A 22,227-nucleotide genomic window follows, 5' to 3' on the forward strand; every position below is an offset into this window, starting at 1 on the left:
TATAGTTTATGAGCTACATTAAAGACTGTTTTTCGTTATAAATTTCGCGACCATGGACAATAAAGTTTTGCACTAGAACAACATTTTTCGTTTAACTCTTTCAACAACCGCTATGCGTAATTTCGTTCACAGTTTTATATCATCTTTGTACAGGTAAGCTGATTTTACTTTATTAGCAGTATTGTTAGAGTGGTTTGGACATCATTTGTAACGTAGGTTTGCAATAATGTACGGTAGTGTACAAGTGTTCAGTCTTGTGGAAACGTTAAAGGAAGAAATATACTCGTTTCTAATTTATGCTTGGACTCTTGGATTGAATGTTAAATTATTTTCAGCAAAAGAACAACATTCGACCTGTGAGGATTCATTTAATGTGAAAGAATGGTGATTTTTGAATTTGTTGTTGTTGTTGTTGTTGTTGTGGGTTTTCTAACGCAGATAAATAATTTATCCGAATTAATAAATAATTTTGAAATTGTTTATGAAAGGATATTTGATTTTATCATTAGAAAAATAAGTTTAAAGAGTACTGAAATTACTTGTTTCTACTGTTAGAACTACAAAGCCCATAATTCTCCTTTTACATTCAGTGTGTGTGTTTTCTTATAGCAAAGCCACATCGGGCTATCTACTGAGTCCACCGAGGGGACATTTAGTGATTAAAACCAAGTATATCTGATACAATTACAGTATTTATGTAAATGCTGTGTTATGCATTTCATACCGTTAGGCATCACATGTCGTAATTCAAACATTCTTCGTCGTAGTATTTGTAACGCCGACAATAAATCCGCGTTTTAACAACGTGTTTGGGTTCAAATCCGCGTCGCACCAAACATGCTCGCCCTTTCAGCCGCGGGGGCGTTATAATGTAACGCTCAATCCCACTATACGTTGGTAAAAGAGTAGCCCAACAGTTGGCGGTAGACGGTGATGACAATTTTGCCTTCCTTCAAGTTTTACACTGCTAAATTAGGAACAGCTAGCTCAGATAGTCCTCGTGTAGCTTTGCGCAAAATTCAAAAACAAACAAACAATACAACGTGTTTATTTAATTTGGAAATATGAAATAATTTAGATATGACATTATTTAGTTTATTATTTATTATGTTTTTAATTTCAAATATCACACGGAATTTATTAATATTAAAAATAAGCAATGCTCTTTTAAAGTATAACTAGCTTTTTGTGTATTACAGAGTTTGTTTATCCCCTAGAGAATACGCACTTTTAGTTTATGAATAAACACATTTTTATTGAAATATTGTTCCTGTTGATACAAAATAAACTATAATCACACTTCAAACTAGAGCAAAATAGTTAAAGCTGGGCCCGGCATGGCTAGGTGGTTAAGGCGTTCGACTCGTAATCTGAGGGGCGTTTTAATGGGACAGTCATTCCACTATTCGTTGGTAAAGAGTAGCCCAAGAGTTGGCGGTGGGTGGTGATGACTAGCTGCCTTCTCTCTAGTCTTACACTGCTAAATTATGGACGGCTAGCACAGATAGCCCTTGTGTAGCTTTGCGTGAAATTAAAAAAAAAAGCTACGGCTGTGGTATTTTACAATTTAAATAATATCAGATTTATTTATAATATTTTGTCGTTTTCATCAGTTTTTCTTAATTTCTTTTTTTTCACTTCTGTTTATGAAAAAACTTATTTGTTTGTATGTTAATTACAAAATTGCATAATATGCTCCTTGTGCTGTGCCTACTACCAGTATCTAAACATGACTTTTAGCGGTAATAAAAATCAACTGAATAGATAATAACAGATTCAATAATAACAGGTGTATTGCAAAATGACTAGTTGATTTTGTAGGATTTTTATTTACAGCACTAGTATTATTTTTTTTATTATTTTGTGAAAATTATTGGTCGTCATATTAATATATTTCTAATCGGAGTATTGAAAAGTACGCATGCGTGTGTATTTACAGAAATGGCGTTGAACGGTGGAGTAGTGTTGTGCCGGGTAAGAAAATATGTATATTTAATAATCTCAAAAAAATAAAACTCACGATATAATAATTCTTAGTATTTTAACAGTTGTTAATAGTAGAGTTTCAAAGGGTATTTAATTAATACAAACACAGTTTGGGAATGCCAATCTTAAAATTGTTGCTTCGTTTGAAGCACAGAAAATCAAACGCAAATTTGAAGCTTAGAAACTGAGACCAAGTTCTCCTAGTAATAAGCTAAAAATAGACTAATTTTACATTATTAGACTGTGGACTCCAGACGAAGACGTATGAAAGACATTTTTTTCTGTTACTATTTCTAAATCAAACATCTCTCACCTACAATTTTAAGTTTTAGATAATTTTTATATATATTGTGATAATTATTGAATATATTTAGAAAAAATAACACCAAGAATGAACGATCATGTGATGGCAAAATAATACTGTTAGTGATATTACTAATCAGCGTCATCGAGGTCACATTAATTCTCGTTATGAATGCGAGCAACAAATATATTAGAACAAATCTTAAAGAACTTTACACAGCCCTAACCTATCAAAAAAATGCTCACTATCTCTAAAATACTTTCTAAGTAAAAAGAAAAGTTACAAAGAATACGATCTAGAGATAAAAGCTCTAGTTTTTCTTAAAAGATGGTGGATTTAACTAGTTAATTGTAAAGCATGCATGGTAAAATTCATGTTCTAACAAACAATTGCTAAATTGATTTTATCATTACATAATCATTTGTACTTTTGATTAGTATAATAATTAGACAATATATTTCATACATTTTTTTGTTACTCTAGTTTTCTTTTTTTTCCAAATCAGTTCTAGATTTCTGGAAAATAAAAAACAGTCTTTTGACTAGCACTTGCAGAAATATATAGGGCATATGTTACATTCCTTGAAACTAAGGTGTAAAGAACACCAAGGTTACATGTGTAGAGGTGATTTTTATATAGTTTTTTTAAAATGTCTTCAATTTGAATCCGACCACAAAATCCCTTGGAGGACAGAATTTTTGCCCTAAGTCAATGAAAAACTAAAAAAAAAATTGTTTAAAAACAGTAGAAACCATAGAAGCAGGTTATGTTTCAATAAAGTTTGACAGTGGCTATAGCTCCCAAAGTTGGCTGAGTTTATTCACCCAACTTTCACTGACACACTGACCAACAATTTCTTTAGCTGTAATCCTGATGATACTGACATCATTCCCTAACATTAAAACTTTGACTTTTGTTCTTTGTAGTGTATGATTTTTTTATGTAAACTGTAGTTGTAGATCATGTGTTAAGAAACCAAACCAGTGATCTGTTAGTTTATATCCCCAAAAAAAACACTTTATAGTGCTTATAAATCTTTTGTTAGTCAATTTACTATTGTATTAGCATAACATGCTTCCATACACAAATGTTAACTGTTTATCAGATTGGCAATGTTTTAATATGTGGGTACATTTTTCGTAAATGCATTTAAAATCTCAAACAGTTGAGTTTGAGTTATAGGTTAAGGACCTCTAACCTGCAAGGACTCTTAAAGCTTATACTAGTTCAACAAGTTTTGTACTATTATGTAAAACTAACATAACTTGCTTTGTATCATTGTTCTTCTAACTGATGTTTCTCTTTTACCCTTATGTCTTTTAAAGTTTCTTACTCATTCTGGTCAATTCCTTGATGTTTTCAAGAATTATGTTATGAAATTTATTTTTTTTGTTTTATCCTGTGAAAGCATTATTTAATGTTTTAATAGTATTAACCTCTACATATACTGTTATCTTTACAGAATTCTGAGTTAAGTTGTTTAATGAGAGGTTATTAGTAGAAACTTAATTTTTTTTTCTTTCTGTAATTACATATCTTTACTCATTAACCACTCATGTTTAATAATACCCAATTGTTGATATTGTTTGTTTAGTTCTGTTATGTGTCTAGTAATTGGACAAATTCACCTTTGCTGTGCATTTCTTAATACTTGTGATGTATTACTACTGTTTTGTTCTTTAAGATATTAGGGTGTGTTTTAGTTATAGTCAAACTACATGGTTGGATCTGGTGTTTGTAATTTAGTTTCAGTAGAACATGTGGTCAGTTCATATGTTTGTAGTTATGGTAGAAACATATGATTGGTTCAGGGGTTTGTAGGTTAGCAACACTAGAACCACAAGGTTGGTTGTAATCTTTGTTGTAACAGTAAAACCACATGGTTGGTTCTGATGATTTTTGGCAAAGATTACTGATGCATCAGTCAGGAAAACATAATGATAGCAAGTTTTAATAAGGCATGTATGCTTGGCCACTGTATCAACTTGAAAATATATACGTATGATTCCCAGAATAACTAAAGGAGCAAGCTTGAAAGTTATTTTTAGGATTGTTGGCATTTAGAACAATGTTTACTCTTGTTGGAAAGAGACGAGTGAGAACAAAGTAAAGGAATTGTACTTGTACATTGATTATACAGCTTCCTGCATCTGTAGAAATGTATTTTGATACTTATTATTTTAAGTATGAGAAGAAAGTTGTGTGAAATTTTTATTAAAACTTCTTTGGAATCTGTTTCTAGTCAGTCCTATCATATGTTTTTAACATAAGATTTAGTAATTTACAATAAAATCACTTAGCACACTAAACAATACTTCTTTCTGTTTTTGTTTCATTTTGTTTTGAAAGGACTAAGTTAGTTAATAACTTAAACACTTGTACTAAAGGTTTATTCTCAGTAATAGGTACTTACCTAGAGCAGTCAGTGACAATTTTTTATTTGTAGCTACTAATGATATAACATGGCTATAAAGAAACTTGAGAAAAACAGAAAAATTTAAATAGACTGGTAAACCTTCTGTTTACTGATAGTGTTGTATTTTTAATTGAATTCAAATGTGCAAAATGTGATAAAAGTAACGTTTTTCTGCATTTTTCAACTTTGAATATTTTAAAGATACCCTAATGTTCTCGACATTGATCTGATGTTGGGGATGTTTTAGCATTTTAACATTCACAAATGCATCTGAGATATATATGCATCTGTTGGTGAGTTTATTAAGCTGCCAAATACAAGAAAGTTGTGAAATTTGTTAGGCTTGAATCTGAAACAAGTTAGGATAGTTTTTGGTTGGTTGGAACAATTTCTCAACTACCAGTCTATGGACTAGCAGCAGTTCATTGCATTTACTTTGCTGGATTGTAGGATTTTGTGACAACAAACAAAGAAATGGGCAAATTACTTGTTGGTGAATCATAGTAGTTTTTGTCAAACTTATTATACACAAGAGTTAAGGGAGATGCCAAGCTTTCCTCTAATAATGGAAAGATCGAAAAACTCGAGATTAGAACATTTATCTTGTCACTGGTACTAACACTGCAGAACCTCATATTTTCATGCTTGCTAAAATGAAATATAAACCAGAATGGAGATAAGACAGCAGTTTACTGACATGATATGACTGTTATTAGCTTGATTGTTGTACTCCATTAAGTAGGTTGTAAGATACTTTAGGTTTTCTTTTTACCTTTACTACTAAAAACAAAAAATCAAATTAATTTTTTTATAAAAGGCTGGAAGGTGTAAATTCAGTGACATTTTGTCAAGTTTATTAATTTAATGAATGGTATATACGAGTTGTTATTGCATGAACATAGTGACCTGTGAAACGCACATTTTTCCAGTCTGGACATTTGGACAATGGTTTGTTAACAAGTTTCTGGACTGAAAGCTTAATATAGTTATTTAATGATATGCAGCATGTCTGAAGTTTTCTAGAATAAATGTAAGATTTTAGTAAAGAAATATTTAACATAAAGTGGATTATAAAGAAATTAAAATTACAAAGAAAGAAAAGTAAGATAAAGATGAGTGAAGTTATAAGAAAAAGGAAAGAAATATTAACTTTTGGTATGTTGTATCTTCAATGTGGATAAAGTGCATGTTTGAGGACAGTGTGTGTTTTTATTAGGTTTTGGGTTTCCTGCATGTTTGTGGCTTACAGTATAATGTTAAGATTGTTTAATAATGTAGATGATTAATTAATTAATGGGAAGAATATATTAATGTACCATGTGAGTACAACAACTACAGTTTAATTTTGATGGCAAGGAGCCTGCTTTTTTAGAAATGTTTCAAGATGGCATGATAGTTTTCTCTTTACCTGTTCAAGATGTCTCCAAACTTTCAGATATAGTTAATGACAAAGAAAGCAGTAATGTATAATTCTGCAGTATATGTTGTTGTGTAAGCTTGTTGTCATAATAAAAAAAAATATTAAAAATAATATTATATTTGGTTTATAATTGAGTGTGATGAGTTTATGGTGTTTTTTATTTTTGTATTAGTATATCATTGCTGAAACTGATATAGTTTATATTTGTGAAATGATGTTTTGCAGTTTAATGTTGAAAACACTGACTCTGGTAGGAAAACTTAATACTTTTGAAATTTTATTGTTTTAAGGGAGTGAAAGCCATGAGTCTTCATGCTCGGGTCCGTCTCCTCCATGCTACTCCAGCATGTACAGCCCTTGCTAAAGTAAGTATCTTTCATGCCCATGTTACAGACATACCCAAAGCTATTTCATGTTGTTGCCTGTTAAATTATCTTTTCTAAGTGTTCAACTGAGATGACAGCACTGTATAGTTGAATAAGGTCAGGGCATTTTCTGTGAAATTTCTTTAAAGTTGTTATGATTTGAGTAGAAGATTGAAGCTCCAACATGCTTTTAAAAACCAACTGCTGTTGGCTGTGAGTGCTTTACATAATGTTATCTGCTGAGAGAGAGATAGGTGATGAACTGTTTACATAATGTTTTCTGATGTCTGTTGAGAGAGAGATAGATGATGAACTGTTTACATAATGTTTTCTGATGTCTGTTGAGAGAGAGATAGGTGATGAACTGTTTACATAATGTTTTCTGATGACTGTTGAGAGAGAGATGTGTAATGAACTGTTTACATACTGCAACATACAGTCTGCATCTGAACCCCAACCTTTTTACCAGGTTCACAAGTTCTTCAAATGTAATTGAATTCAGTACTCAAGCTATTTATGTATTGGTAAATTTATCATTACTCCATAAGAATGTATGTGTTATTTATCTAAAATTTTATTACACTTTGTTCAGTTAAGTGTTTTTAAAGATTTCTTGTTGAGTAAACTGTTTAATGAAACTGTCATACAATATATATTGTACTGTTACTCCACTTGCCACCTTTTGGTACTAATAACTAGAAACTTCTAAGGAAATACTAGTATTTTTAAAATGGTGTGACTGGCACCTACATTTTAAAATTTCTGTTTGAATTGTTTCTAGATTTATCTGTCCTGATTATGTAATGAATTATTAAAATTGTATTGTTTGGAATAACAGGAAGTGTCAACCATATGATACAAACTCTTTATTTTTAGGTTGCTATGAGTAAGTTTGATAAAGAAAGTTTCATTCCATATGAAAAATTATCCAGAAACCTAGACATTGTTAAAAGCAGGTGAGTCCCAATCTATTTCATGGATAAAGTAGTTCCTGATTTTAAAGTTAAAAATCTGTGTCCAAATGGTAACAGCTTCTGACAGAATCATTATAGTTTGCTGAAAGTGAAATTAAACAGGCTGTTAATGAACATAATTAAATAGGAACTAAAACTTCTTAAATATATTTTTTTTTTGTACTGTAACAAAGTTATGTAGTGTGTTAAACAAAGCACCCAAATAATTTGATATATTTGAACATTATTAACCTGTGATACATTGGCAATGCCCTCCTTCAGGTAACACTAACTGAAGAGTAAATTCATTAATGAAAACATTTTAAATTGAAGGTTGCATGATAGTGTGATTTAAATGTGTATAACAGTGCTTACAAACACTAGAAGCAATAGGATATATATATATATATATATTTTCATATTTTTGTGTGTATATACATATACACACACGTTGATACACTTGCATATATACATACAAATTCATGTACATATAAATGTGCGATTATAGATTCATGATAGTTTTAAAAAAAATGCTATTACATATTTCTCACTCATAGAACTGGTATTTTCCATTTAGTTTTTAAAATTCATAAACCTAACAAAATAAATTCTGGAAAAAACCTTGACAGGTGTTATTAGATATAAAGGTAATCCATGTATATTATTAGTTCATCCCCATGTATTCTTAGTATTTTATTGTTTAATCCTTGTTTATGGTTGGTTAATCTATGTATATTATAAGTCCATCCTTGTGTATTTTTAATACCTTATTGGTTCATCCTTGTATGTTTATAGGTAATCTTAGTATCTTATTGGTTAATTCTTGTATATTATTAGTTCATCCTAATATATTTTTGTCTCAGTATTTTATTGGATATTTCTTGTTTATTATTAGTTCATCCTAATATATTTTTAGTCTCAGTATTTTATTGGATATTTCTTGTTTATAATTGGTTTATCCTTATATCTTTTTAGTTAATCCTAATATTTTGCTGTTTAATTTTTATTTATGATTGGTTAATTCTTGTATCTTTTTGTATGATCCTTGTATATTATTTGTTAATCTTCTTTTTAAAAGGTCATCCTTGTATATTATTAATTATTGTATCTTACAGGTTAATCCTAATATGTTGTTATTTAATTATTGTTTATTATTAATTAATTAGTTAATTAGTTCAGTCTCATATTATTAGCCAATCCTATGGTATTATTAGTTCAGTCTTGTATATTATAAGCTAATCCTAATATCTTTTTTGGTTAATCCTTGTATGTTATTACTTGGTTTGTCTATACTTGCGTTAAGTTGTTTTCTAAACAAACATTAATTGAAACCTTTTGAATTGGAAAAATAATATGAAATATAACAACCTTATACTTTAACACATTGGCTCCCAAGCCTATTTTGCAGATACTTACCAGGATCTCATTAGTCATTTTACAATTACTTTTGTAAGGAAGAGTATATATGTAGCTGTTGTGTCCCAACCAATAAGTGATCCTTTAAAAATAAGATGGAGCGTGACTCACTGGTGGGTTGTGTTGGAGCCAACATGTTAAGAATAACAAAAGTGGATATACTAAGTACGAAGTTCAAATAATATAAGGTTTGCAGAATAACAAAAGTGATTATATGTAATGCAAGGGTCTTCAGTAATTTCTGTTAGAGAGAAATAATTTACAATGTAGTTCTGTTTGTTGCCAAAACTTGGCTGTTCACACTGTTGTTATTAATATTATATTTTGTATATGTATGGTACAAGATGAAGCTGTAAAGTGTAAACTTAATTGAGTTTAATTGTCACAGTTAATGACAGTATGTTCATTTCAGAAGGTTTTTTAAGTATAAACTGTAAATTTACGTAATTATCTTTTTTGTTAATTACATATAGGCTTAAGCGACCACTCACTTTGTCTGAGAAGGTTGTTTATTCACATCTTGATGAACCAGAAAGCCAGGAAATTGAAAGAGGTGTGAGCTATCTAAGGCTACGGCCTGATAGGGTTGCCATGCAAGATGCCACTGCTCAGGTGAAATGCTGAAATTTTATCTTAAGAAGATTTTATATATAAAAACGGCTGGTATATTTTTCTATACAAGTGGGTTTTCTCATCATCATGGATTATTTAGGAAGATTTGTTTTTATTGAAACACAGTATAAATATGTGATTTAAAGTTCACATTATTGCATAATATGTTACAAGTGGTTCCCCATAATGTGAAACCTGAGGGTTAAGTGATTGAATTCCCATCACCAAACGTGCTTGTCCTTTCAGTAATTAATGGGTTAAAATGTGATGATAAATTCCACTAGTCTTTGTTAAAGAGCAGCTCAAGAGTGTGTTGTTGATTAACTGGCTTTCCTCTAGACTGTTGCTTCAAAATTAGTGTTGGCTAGTGCACATATCGCTCGAGTAGCATTGTGCAACATTCAACAAAACAAACAAACACAAAAGTAAATATAATTGTTCTCACTACATATACTAACCAAGTATGATTGGGAGGAGTAATGGTCACTCTAAACCTGAGTTAACAAAGTGAAGTAAATGAAACATTATGTGTAGCTTAAGTATATTTACTTGGGATATCTTTGAATTGGTGATGTCAGCCTGTCTATGACTTTAACAATTCAGAGTGCAAAATGATGAATAAAAAAAAACTTTTGTCCATCTTAGAGTTTGCATAACCTCTGGAATGCATACATACAGTTTTTTTAGATAAAATATCCCTACATCCTATATCTGGTATATATTTTTCTCTATTATAAACTGTTGCTTAAATTAGTAATGTAAGATGAAATGAACAGGTGATAAGTCTGACATCAAGTACATTGTAAAAAGCACTTTGTATAAGGTCATGACATAGTCACTTTAACCTTCATCTGTGGGCTAAAATACTTTGTTACACATTTGTTTTTTGTGAATATTGATTACTACCAAGCTTGGTTTTCTTAGTAAGCTTGAAGATGTAGTAAATGTTTCTTTTTATGTTTGCTGCTGAGTTCTTATCATCAGAATAAATGTTTATCTTTGTTGCTGATTTCTTAAGGCTTAGGGTGTGTAGTTGGGTTCATACTTAATTTTTTTTTTATTATTGTAGAAGTAATAGTATACAAATAGATCAGTGTTTTTTATCAAACATAATAGGTTTTATATGGGTGTTATAAAAGAAAAGTACTATAGTTAACATTTATATAGTGTTTATGTAGGTTTTAATGTAGCTATTAATTGTTCAATGTTATTAACTATTACTGTGTTGTACAAGGACTTGAAATTACGGAAGTTAATTTTGACTACAATTTGTAATTCATCCTGTTTTACTGTTGCTGGTCTTTATAATGGTATTAATTGTGTTATCCTGATTGTGAAATTTACTCTTAAATTTTTTTTTCAGATGGCAATGTTGCAGTTTATTTCCAGTGGTCTTAGTAAGGTAATAACATGTTTCATTCTAGATTTTTAAAACTAATAACACAATTAATATCTTACTTAAGGATGTATCAGTTAATTAATGATAATCACTAAGTAATTTATTGACCATCAAACAAATTGGTCCAGTTATCAAAAAGAATGAAAGAAAAAAGCCCAAGTTTGAGTTTTTAGTAATTGAAATTTCAAAAAGTATTGACATTAAAAAACATTGTTATGCCTATGGATACTCTTAGTTTTCAGATATCCTTGCAATCTATGAAAATACTTACTAGTGCTTCATGGTTTGTGGAAGCTTCTATAAGTTTTCAACATTAGTAAAATATTCCATTGTTTTTCACTTTAATATGTTTAAGACAGGTTAAACAATGAAATCAAAATCAATGAATTATTTCTGTTCATTTTCTTTAGAACATTCTAATATAGATAAACATATCGTACTGACCTTTCTCACCTGGGTATTTCACTACTTACTGTGTTTCTATTTCTCTAATTACCTAAAACGTTAATTAAAAATTATAGTGTATTACCCAAGTTGTGTTTGGTCTCATTGTAGGTCGCAGTGCCATCTACAATTCATTGTGATCACTTAATCGAAGCTCAAGTTGGTGGAGATAAAGACTTGGCAAGAGCTAAGGTATAGTAATAATCTGAATGGACTAACTTTCTAGTACATCTGTTAAACGTGAACTGTAAAAATTTAATAAAAACAACATCACTACTCATGAAGCTATTTTTATTACTATAGAGCTTATGAAATATTTAACTTGAAAGTAATATCTTTAGGTTGTAATAATCCTTAGCTTTCTTAAGTTAAAATCAGTAGAAGCTTTTATCAAATATTAACTAACTAACTAACTTATTGAAATATCAGGAGACACAGTTTTATCTAAATTTTCTAACTATAAAAAATATAAGTTGGTAGGTAACTAGTATAGAATTAAGTTTATTGATTGGGCTTTTTAATATTTAATTTTCTCTTACTTGATCTAGAATTAATTCACAATTTAGTGACAAAACAAATCAAAAATAGTTTATGTCTGACTCTAATTGTAGTAATAATTATTTTTCTTACTCTTGTATATTAACAGGATCTTCATAAAGAGGTTTACAATTTTCTTAAAACTGCAGCTTCTAAGTATGGGGTAGGATTTTGGAATGCAGGCAGTGGAATTATACATCAGGTACTGAAGTTTACATTTATGCAGAATTATTCATCAGATGTTCAAGTTGAATTTAACAAAAAGCAGTTTTTATTGCATGTGTGCTTTTATTACATCGTAGGTTCATGTAACAGTGTAGTAGCTGAGAGTTTTGATGTTGATAGTAACACAGCACCAAAGACAGACCTGAAACTCAACTATATTTAACAACAAAAGCAATTTTCTTCACATTATTTAAGCATTAGATAGCTTTCTGGCTTCACGGGTTTAGTTGTTTTATAACATAATATGTAATGTTTTTACTATATGTTGTCTTGTAGCAAGATGTATTGATTTTATTTTCTGTTGTTATATAACACAGTGTGTTTGTTTCTACTCTCCGTTGTTTTTCTTGTGATTACATGAAACAAACTTTGAAGCCTGTTATTGTAGTGAAGATATTCAAACTATAGGATAATAAGATCAGTAGAAGTAATAACTTTTTAAAACAGAATTATTACTTTTAAATATAAATTCTCAGAGAGTTTTTGATGATTGTTCATTTACTTCAAATTCTGAATTAGATAAAAAGCAAGAAAATCTAGTAGGTTGATTGTTGTTACAGTAATTCACAACAGGAGAACAGACTTTCAACAGTTTTTATAGTAACTTGCATGTACATAAAAACTTGTACAGTTGTACAATATATTAATAACTTATTTACATTCTAGATTATTTTGGAGAACTATGCTTTTCCAGGAGTGCTTTTAATTGGTACTGACAGTCACACTCCAAATGGAGGTAATGTGTTTTTGGTATTTTTTAGTATAACAGTTGCTTAGCAATATAAAGAAAGAAAAACAGCATCACACTCATTTTAGAATATTGTTTGGTATTTTGTCTGATTCTTCCTGCTTAAACTTCAGACACCTTTATTTGAAATTAGATTGTATATCTGTAAAAATCTGTTTATGATCGGTAGCATATTGGCTAGTAATACAATGTCTGACTTGTACAGTTTACAGAAAGTTTTATTGTTTTTATGAAAAGACCACTGAATGCTCTCATTGAAAGTTTTCAAAGAATTGAGAAAAACAAATTGGACATAACTTTCAAGATCTAGAAAATTACAAATTTTGAAAAATATTGAATATTTGGGAACATTTCCATGTGTGCTGACTAAAAAATGATAAATATTTGTTAGTTTTATGGTAATTATTGATCAAACCATCTATTAAAATATATATAGATTTGAATAAATTTAGTTTTGGATTTCTCAGGTTATGTTTGATAATTTCTATGTAGATGGTTAAGGTATTAAATACATAAAAACTAGAAACGAGTACTAGTCTATAAATACATACAACATTTTTAACTTTCCAAGCATTTGTGAATTAGTTTTTGTCTATTCCTCCTAATTCATTGTAGCTCATTGATTTTTGATGTGTGTACAGTATTACTTTTTCCTATGTCCACTGTAGGAATTTTGTAATGGAACAAAAATAAACTTGAATTCTAGTGACAAATAATAACATGAGTGTAAGGTGACTACTGTTCAGATGTTGCACAGTTCTGCCTCATTTCCATATTAGAGCTACAATCAAGTACTTCCAATACATCAAACGATGTTGTTTTGTTTCATTACTGGAGCGATGCAATGTCGTCAACTACTTCTTCAAGTTTAGTATACTAACAACATGTGTTGTGAGGTAAATTTCATAACTAGAGTGCACGACTGTCAGGCTAGTTAATTGGGTACATTGTCCACTGGCCAGGACGGTAGAGAATGTTGTGTTCATGTGGCATTGTCTAAAAATGTTGATTTTTCTGTTGTAGAAAAGCCTTGTTTTCATCCTTTTAATATGGCTCTGAGGTGATCACCTACTGATAGTAAAGTGACCCTTAACAAGAAGGTCAGGAAAACAGTTAACTTTGGCACCAAACTTTTCAGTCCTTTAGTGTTCTTACATACGTTTTGTATATTACACTGTAGTTAGAAAGCCATGTTACACCCTTTTAAAAAGTTATTCAAGAGCAGAACAAACTTTTTCAGGAGTGTATCTCTCATAATTCATCTGCAGATTGTGTTGCTTAACATTATTTCAGAAGCATGTCCCATTTTCCAAGAACACACCATAGTTCATAATGGAGAACTACTGTGCATCTTTCCCATCATGAAAGTAAAAACTGACGACATTAATGACTGAGACAAAACTGCATAAAGACTCAAAAATTGTAGAAGTTAACAAAAGAAGGGTGGGTGCCTTTCTTCAAATCAACTTTAATGCATGTGTGGATATATATAAACAGGTTTTAATTTTTAATCTATTAAGTCTTGATGGTGAATGACTATACTGTCACCTTTGACTCTGCATTAGTGAACCCTGATAATTCATAACAGTCACCAAAGTTGAAACTCTCATACCCTTCAAACACACCACACGATAACTATGAGACCTTTAGATATAGATTTACTTTATCAAATTACAACTTCTAACAGAAACCTGTATGTAATGTGGCTGTTTACCATGTGTGTTTCATAATGTTTGACCTGAAATGGAGTTTTTATCTTAGTAGGCCTATCAATGTCTTGCATTAGGCCATTTGTTTAAAAGAAATGATGCGTTGAAAGTTGTCAAAAATAAACCAATAAAGGTAGAGTACTTTTGCTTACTCAATACATAAAAACATCAAGAAAACAGTGATCTTACTTTCATCTCTAAACATCAGGTGGATTGGGAGGTGTATGTATTGGTGTTGGTGGTGCTGATGCTGTGGATGTAATGGCAAATATTCCCTGGGAACTGAAGTGTCCAAAGATCATCGGAGTTCATCTTACTGGTAAAATTTCTGGTTGGACCTCTCCTAAAGGTAATATTGTAACGCATACCTGTTTATAGAGTACTTGGCAGATAAAAGTATGAACTATTGTTTATATGAAGGCATTAAAATAGTGAGTGAATTTAGTTAGAAAAGGAAAATTGTAAGTAAACACACACACACACAGAGTCAGATTCTCGGACGTAAAACTATTTTTAATCTTCAAATTATGTCGGGATGTGAAAAAAAATGGGTGAAACTTTAGGCATAGTAATAAAGTTTGGGAACTCTAATGGACAGCAACTATTCATTGATAGGAAAGGACATGACATTCCAGCTTCCATACAGAGGTTTTGATATAGGAGCTGAAATGTCATATTTTGTTTATACCAGTTGGTAAAATATGTTTATATACACACAGAAATTTGAACCTTAATGCTTTCCTTTAAAATAACTGTTTTTAATGTGATTTATTAGGAAATGATGAAGTAACTTTAATTCAGAATATTTAGTGCCTGACAATGAGGCTGAGCAAGCTAAGTTATTGATATAACTTTAAATTTTGATGTCATTATTAATTATGCTTTACACCTGTCTAGAATGATCCGTTCTATGAGTTATACAGAACTAAGGAAGAGTATGTCTAAATTATTTGTTTTCAGATGTGATCCTTAAAGTAGCTGACATATTAACTGTTAAAGGAGGTACTGGAGCTATAGTAGAGTACCATGGTCCAGGAGTTGAAGCTATTTCATGTACTGGTAAGGCTTTCACATAATAGATTACCACTTTCTAGGTTGAAGCTATATCACATACTGGTAAGGCTTTCACATAATAGATTACTAAGGTCTCAGTTGAAGCTATTTCACATACTGGTAAGGCTTTCACGTAATAGATTACCACAGTCTAGGTTGAAGCTACTTACAGAATGTATGTTCAGACATCAGTATTGTGTGTTCTAATTGTGGATTACTGTGGCTTTGAAATGTAATCTGTATTAGGTCTCTGTTTTGTGAAGTAGTTTGCCTGAAGCCTAGTAACTAGTGGGTTGGACTATGAATCTTAGGGTTTTTATACTGTTACTGCAGAAATGTATTCTACAGTCTGAGGCTATGGGTGCATTATTAAAGGGACAGTTTAATCATCCTATTATAGTAGTCCAAGAATTAATAGTGGGTATGTTTTGTAGTTGTTAGTGAAAAGTTAGACATCTAGCTCAGATATCTTTTGTGTAGCTTTTCAAGAATATCTTAAAACAAATAAAAACATTGTTTTGTATATTTGTGGTATTATCTTTGTTTTTGAATGCTGTCACCAAGGAGTTGTGTACTTTGAAACATTCACAACTCTCTCTGTGTTCTGGTAAGACTGTTAGTGTAAATTGTATTGTTATTGGTATTTAAGTGTACAAGTCTTAATGTTTTATTATAATTTGGTATAAACAGAAAATGTTTAACAGGGGGCTTTATTTACATATATAATTGATGTGTAATGCTTTATGGTATTAGTCATATCATGGATTGTACTAATTAATATTATTAATTATTTTGACAAACAAAGATAATAGATATGCCTGTAGTTACAATATCACAAACTATTCTTTGTAGCTGATAACAAAAGAGACCTTCGAGCACCTAAACCTTTGGAGTTGATTTTTGTTGTATTGTGATTGTGTTAAATTAACATATTTTTGTTGTATTGTGATTGTGTTAAATTAACATATTTTTGTTGTATTGTGATTGTGTTAAATTAACATATTTTTGTTGTATTGTGATTGTGTTAAATTAACATATTTTTGTTGTATTGTGATTGTATTGTGATTGTGTTAAATTAACATATTTTTGTTGTATTGTGATTGTGTTAAATTAACATATTTTTGTTGTATTGTGATTGTGTTAAATTAACATATTTTTGTTGTATTATGATTGTGTTAAATTAACATATTTTTGTTGTGTTGTGATTGTGTTAAATTAACATATTTTTGTTGTGTTATGATTGTGTTAAATTAACATATTTTTGTTGTATTGTGATTGTGTTAAATTAACATATTTTTGTTGTATTGTGATTGTGTTAAATTAACATATTTTGAACATTTGCATCTCACCACAATATTTTTGTTTTTCTTTCACTGCTAACTTAGAGTTGGCTGACACAGATAGCCCTTGTGTAACTTTGCATAGAACTCAAACTGAGCCACAAGAGAATTTTTGTGATGTCTTTACCATTATTCAGTTGAGAATATTGAACTTTTAAGTAATTTTGAAACACAGTCTGATATCTGTTTCTTTTTATTAGCGTTATACAATCAATGAAGGTCAGTGACCAATGGTCAGCATCAGTGAGTGTTGGTTAACAACCACATTTTTTCCTAATATTGTAGGTTTTCTCTTTCATTTGCTCCATTCATCAATTTAAGTGTTTCAAAACAGCCAATCAAATGATGTTATTTTAACAGTGAGGGACAAACATCTTGTCCCTTTTGAGAGTTGGAGGTTAGTGCTTCCACCCATGTTCTTCAGAATGATGGTGAAGTGTTCACTTGACTCATTATATACTTAGTGTGTTTTGTATATACATCAGGTGTTTACTGTGTATGGATGTGTGGTATTCTAATGAGACATCTTTAGAAATTACATCTGTAACATACAAATGTTTTTTTCTAAAAAAGACTTAAGTTAAAAAAATTAAGTGTTATGTCAAATGTATTGATTGATTTTTTAAATTTTGCAACGACTGCTTATATTTTTATATTTGTATACTTTACTGCAATTGATTATATGTTTTCACTTCTACTCAGGTATGGGGACCATATGTAACATGGGGGCAGAAATTGGAGCCACTACATCCATATTTCCATACAATCCAAGGATGAATGACTATTTAGTGGCTACTGGGAGGAAAGGTGTGCTTTCCATTACACATTTAGAACTGACTGAAAATTAGTCAGATTACAATTGTCAGACTACAATTATAAAAACTTTAAAGTATGAATTTTGTAGCATTACTAATAATCATGGATTAATAAATAATCAGTCCTCAGTAGGTGGTTTACTGACAGTGAAAATGATGGATTAACCTTACTCAATTAGTGCACCAGCCACTTTATACTTTATTGACAGTGTTAAAACTGTAGTTTTAAACTTACAAGTAAGTTTTTCATGCTGAGATAAACATTTTATTATTTCGTTGCTGTGAAATTCATTTTGATATTTAAGAATGTTTTAAAATGTCTTTTGAGATTTGTCTCTGATATCAGGGATGCTTGGTTGTCGTGTGAATATTTTGTAACTTTTTTCCCATGATTCAGTTTATTTAATTTTTTATATGGGAATAGTCAGCTATTGAGATATGTTTTGTGAATTTCTTTATCTTTATTTCTCAAATATTGCACATTTCAACTTTCACAAATGTCATATTCAAATATTCTGTCTAGATTTTTGTGCTCATTTCTTTGCTCAGGTATTGTATAAACATTTCAGTTTTTAATAATGAAAACTTATGACTTCATTCTTGTCCTGTCAGAGAAAGTTTTGCCATTATTTAAGAAAAAAGACCAATGTGGTGAAATTTTAACCTTGAATAACAATTAAACTGATTGTTGTTTTTTAGTTCCCTCTCTTCAAGGAAAAGAAACTTAAAACCACATAAACTCATGTTCTTTGTTTTTCTAACTAAAAATATTGCAGTTTACATTATTTTTATCCAAATATTTTGATAATTTGTTTTCAGTTTTTCTTAACCTTTGGCATTTTTGTCTTAACTTTTAAATATAAATTAATGTGGCACATTTTTTTTAAAGTAATTCAAATATTTTCAGCATGGAATCCTTTAAGTATTATATGTGAGAAAGTACATGGCTCAGTAAGGTGGTTTTTAGCTACATCAAACATAATATATTTTAATGGTTTTACTTCTAACCTTTAATTTTTTTGGTATTGAGGTAAAACTTCTGCATGTGAAATATTTTTTGTATACATCTAGTTTTAGGGGTTGCACAGTGACTTTAAAGTTTGATAAATATCACAATTCAGGATGCTTTAATAATAAACAGTAGAACTTTTAGTGGCCTAAAATGCAAGCAGTTGGGTCGTCTTCTCTAAAATATTAGCTGCTTAAAGATGGGAGTATCATAGTTGCCAGCCACTCACTGCCTAATAAGCATTGATTTCCTGGAATCAGGAAACATCCTATGATGTTCGATCACAACTTGATGGAGATACTTGGTTTGCTGTTCATCCCTTGTCAGGAGAGGATCATACTCTTCCATGAGAGCATCTTCACACACTGTGTGATCATTTGTGACAGTGAAGCTGTTGACAACCTTGAGAGCCTCCTTATAAGCCTCTCTAGCTAGCCATGTGTCTGGATCCTGGTGTAGGAAGTCAGTGGACAGGTGAGGATGGAGATCCTTTAGTCTCAAGATCAGAGAACTGAAGCCTCAGTAGCTGCTGGATTGACTGTCTGTTGCATCTTCTGTTCCTTCACATTTCCCTGTTGCCCTTGCCATAAGCATCTTTTATAGAAGAGGACACAGATGGATCAAAACAAGTAAGGGCCACCAGCTCCTCTTATAGGTACCAGAGGTGTGATGAGAACTTGTCTAGACATCTTTTGATACAACTGTGTTGACAGCAGCATAAGCATGGAGAGCCTTCAGAAGATTCAGGTCATTGTTTGGTGCTTATGCTGACAAAAACGCTTCAGTCCATGCCTTGAGGTAGGTCTTAACTGTAAAGACATGTATATACTGAAGACCATTCTTCTCCCTGTCTGTCAGTTTAAACTGATCATGAAAAAGCCATATCTTGAGCAAGTATATTACCTTGGGCATTCACCTAGCATGATGCATGGGACTAGGTGCCATAAAGTGGATGCCTGGTGAAGGAGTGACTCCCATGTTGATCAACGAGAGCTCTGTGAATTCCGATAGTCATCATGAAGGTCCTTTTGCTGTGTCAGTGACTTTTCAGCCTAAGCCACTAGCTGTGGGTCATTGATGAGATCAACTATCTTCTTGTCATCAGCTGCAGTTGCATATAAATTTCTGTCAGAGTACTCTCACTGATCTTGAAATCTCTTAAAAATCAAAACATTTGGTCATTTGTTGGTACTCATGAGTGTGGTAAAAGCTCTCTCAGCAATAAGTTCAAAGATATGATGGTGGGATACCAGATACAAAAGATCCTTCTGCAGCTCCTGTTCTCTCAGAACATATGCACCTAACGTTCACTCAGTATAAGCAGCTGTAGTGTCAAATGACAATCCAGAACCTTCTCCTTCAAATCTCATTCTGTAAGAGCTGCTATAATAGCCTTGGCATGTTCTAATCTTATCACATTTGCTAACTTGGCAACTTCCAGCAGCTGGGAGACCCCATTGCCAGTAACAATAATCTGTAGGTGGTCAGTATGTTCCTTGGTTGTCAAGTTCTTGAGGAGTTTTTCTTCCCAGTGGACAATCAAAGGCACATCATCTTGAAACTCAGTCTTTAGGGTTTCTGTGAACATTTTTCAATGATTCCGATGCATGCATTGGATGGAGGAGTGGCTGATGCTGAATTTTTCAGAATTTTGACCAATTGAGTGTACTGTTTCTGTTAGAACACAAGTAGCAATCCTGTCTGATAGCTTTGTTCTGTCAAGAGTCATAGACAATGATCAAGAAATTATGTTCTTTTTTGTCTCTGAGACATCTTAAAAGGCTGACTCCTTCAACAGCACAATCTTCCTCATCATTTGCAGATTTATCTATGCTGCTGCTGGAAGATGACTCCAAATGTATTCTGTTTAAGGATGCTGTGGCTTCCTTCTCCCATTGACTTCCTCTTCAGTGGTCAGTTCTCTTTTGCAGCTTCCTTGACATAAGTTGGTCCCATTGTTCCTCTGTGGCCTGCTTCCCATTGAGCAGTTAGGAATTCTTGGTCTTTTTGATTTGTCATTATTGTGAGGGCTTCAGAAGTGGTTACGTCAAACAAGTTGGACATATCTGCCACAAAGTCATTCTTCTTCTGTATCTGTGATGCTGATCTTCTATGTTTCCCCTTCTTCAAACTCTGATAAACTATGTACATCTTCTCTACTTTAGTAATTTCATTATCTTTGCAGATCACTGGAATTCTTGCTTTCTCCCAGAATTCTGTTACATGCATGATCACTAATTGTCTTCTCTTCCTAAGTGTGAAGGCACAGAAAGAACGAAAAAAACTTGTACTTTAGAAGGAAGTTTTGTTCCTTCAATATCATCATTTGGTTTGCAAAGATAATCCTTAGAACGAGTTGTCATAATCAATCACTGAGAAGTATCAATTATTCTGAAAAAAATACATGAAACTGATTGGAATTTGATAAAAGGAATTACAATAAATAAATGATAATACTAATTAAATAAAAAAATTGTCCCACTTATCTTTATACACTAGGTTACAACTGTACTGTATGCAGGTAAAAACGACTTCAGAATGTGCAGTACGTAGCAAGGTCAACTGGAATGGTTAAAATAAGAAGTATAGCAGTAGAGAATAAGTAACCGAGTCCAAACATTTATGCGAGCCACATATTTGAAATTACAAATTCCGTGTGAAACCCCTAAATTTAGTTCAAATGACTTAAACTTTTATCACAAGGGTTTTTTTTTTCATATATACAAAACCTCGTAAGGGTTAGGAGCATGTCTTTTCTGATGTTTAAACTAAAGAACCACCTTAATGGCTCAGTTAAGGTTTAAAATATTTCATACCTGCTATGATCGTATCAGATGTGCTGTTGTAAAAATTAAACCTGTGTGTTATTATCTCTTGTTGTTGTTACTACTTCACTAGGATAAGTACAATGTACAGTAATATTGTTGAGAGTTTTAAACTGACTTCATTTTATATCCACGTTTTTAGAAATTGCAAAAGTAGCAAACCAGTTTATTCCCCTGTTGACCCCTGATAAAGGATGTGAATATGACCAAATCATAGAGATAAACCTGAGTGAGGTAAGATAGCAGAAAAAAATTTGGATAAGGTGGAAAAGTTTTATAAATGTGAATGAAGACATGTATAAATGAACATTAAGAGTGGCTCTTTACTTTTCATCCAGTAAATTAGTATGCTGTTTAACTAATGATATGAAAGACAAAGGTTTATTTAATTAGAAATGAGAATTATTGTTTTAATAATCAAAGGATTATGATATATTTTGATACGTGTAGAGCGTATACGGATTAATGAATAAAATTCAGGCTTTTGTTTTTGCAGTTGGAGCCTCATGTAAATGGACCTTTAACCCCTGATCTTGCCCACCCTATATCAAAACTTGGAAAACAAGCTAAGGAAAATGGGTGGCCTCTGGAAATTAAAGTTGGTAAGTGTAATTTATGATACTTTATTAAACAAGAATCTAATGTTATAAT

The 22,227-nt window shown here is 31.3% G+C and overlaps 1 protein-coding gene across 1 annotated transcript in view; it reads left to right on the top strand.

Annotated features, from left to right (window-relative positions):
- The first annotated feature begins 1,697 nt into the window (after positions 1-1,697).
- Positions 1,698-22,227, top strand: part of LOC143225365 (aconitate hydratase, mitochondrial-like) — a 32,994-nt gene continuing 12,464 nt past the window's right edge. The window contains exons 1-13 of the mRNA XM_076454628.1: positions 1,698-1,974; positions 6,417-6,491; positions 7,368-7,447; positions 9,334-9,472; positions 10,836-10,874; positions 11,427-11,507; positions 11,962-12,054; positions 12,744-12,813; positions 14,743-14,883; positions 15,495-15,593; positions 17,630-17,734; positions 21,719-21,810; positions 22,073-22,178. Coding sequence (XP_076310743.1) covers positions 1,942-1,974; positions 6,417-6,491; positions 7,368-7,447; positions 9,334-9,472; positions 10,836-10,874; positions 11,427-11,507; positions 11,962-12,054; positions 12,744-12,813; positions 14,743-14,883; positions 15,495-15,593; positions 17,630-17,734; positions 21,719-21,810; positions 22,073-22,178 — 1,153 coding nt within the window. The 5' untranslated portion in view covers positions 1,698-1,941. The remainder of the gene's footprint in view (positions 1,975-6,416; positions 6,492-7,367; positions 7,448-9,333; positions 9,473-10,835; positions 10,875-11,426; positions 11,508-11,961; positions 12,055-12,743; positions 12,814-14,742; positions 14,884-15,494; positions 15,594-17,629; positions 17,735-21,718; positions 21,811-22,072; positions 22,179-22,227) is intronic.

This window comes from Tachypleus tridentatus, chromosome 9, assembly GCF_004210375.1.
Source record: "Tachypleus tridentatus isolate NWPU-2018 chromosome 9, ASM421037v1, whole genome shotgun sequence".
Classification (NCBI taxonomy): Eukaryota; Metazoa; Arthropoda; class Merostomata; order Xiphosura; family Limulidae; genus Tachypleus; species Tachypleus tridentatus.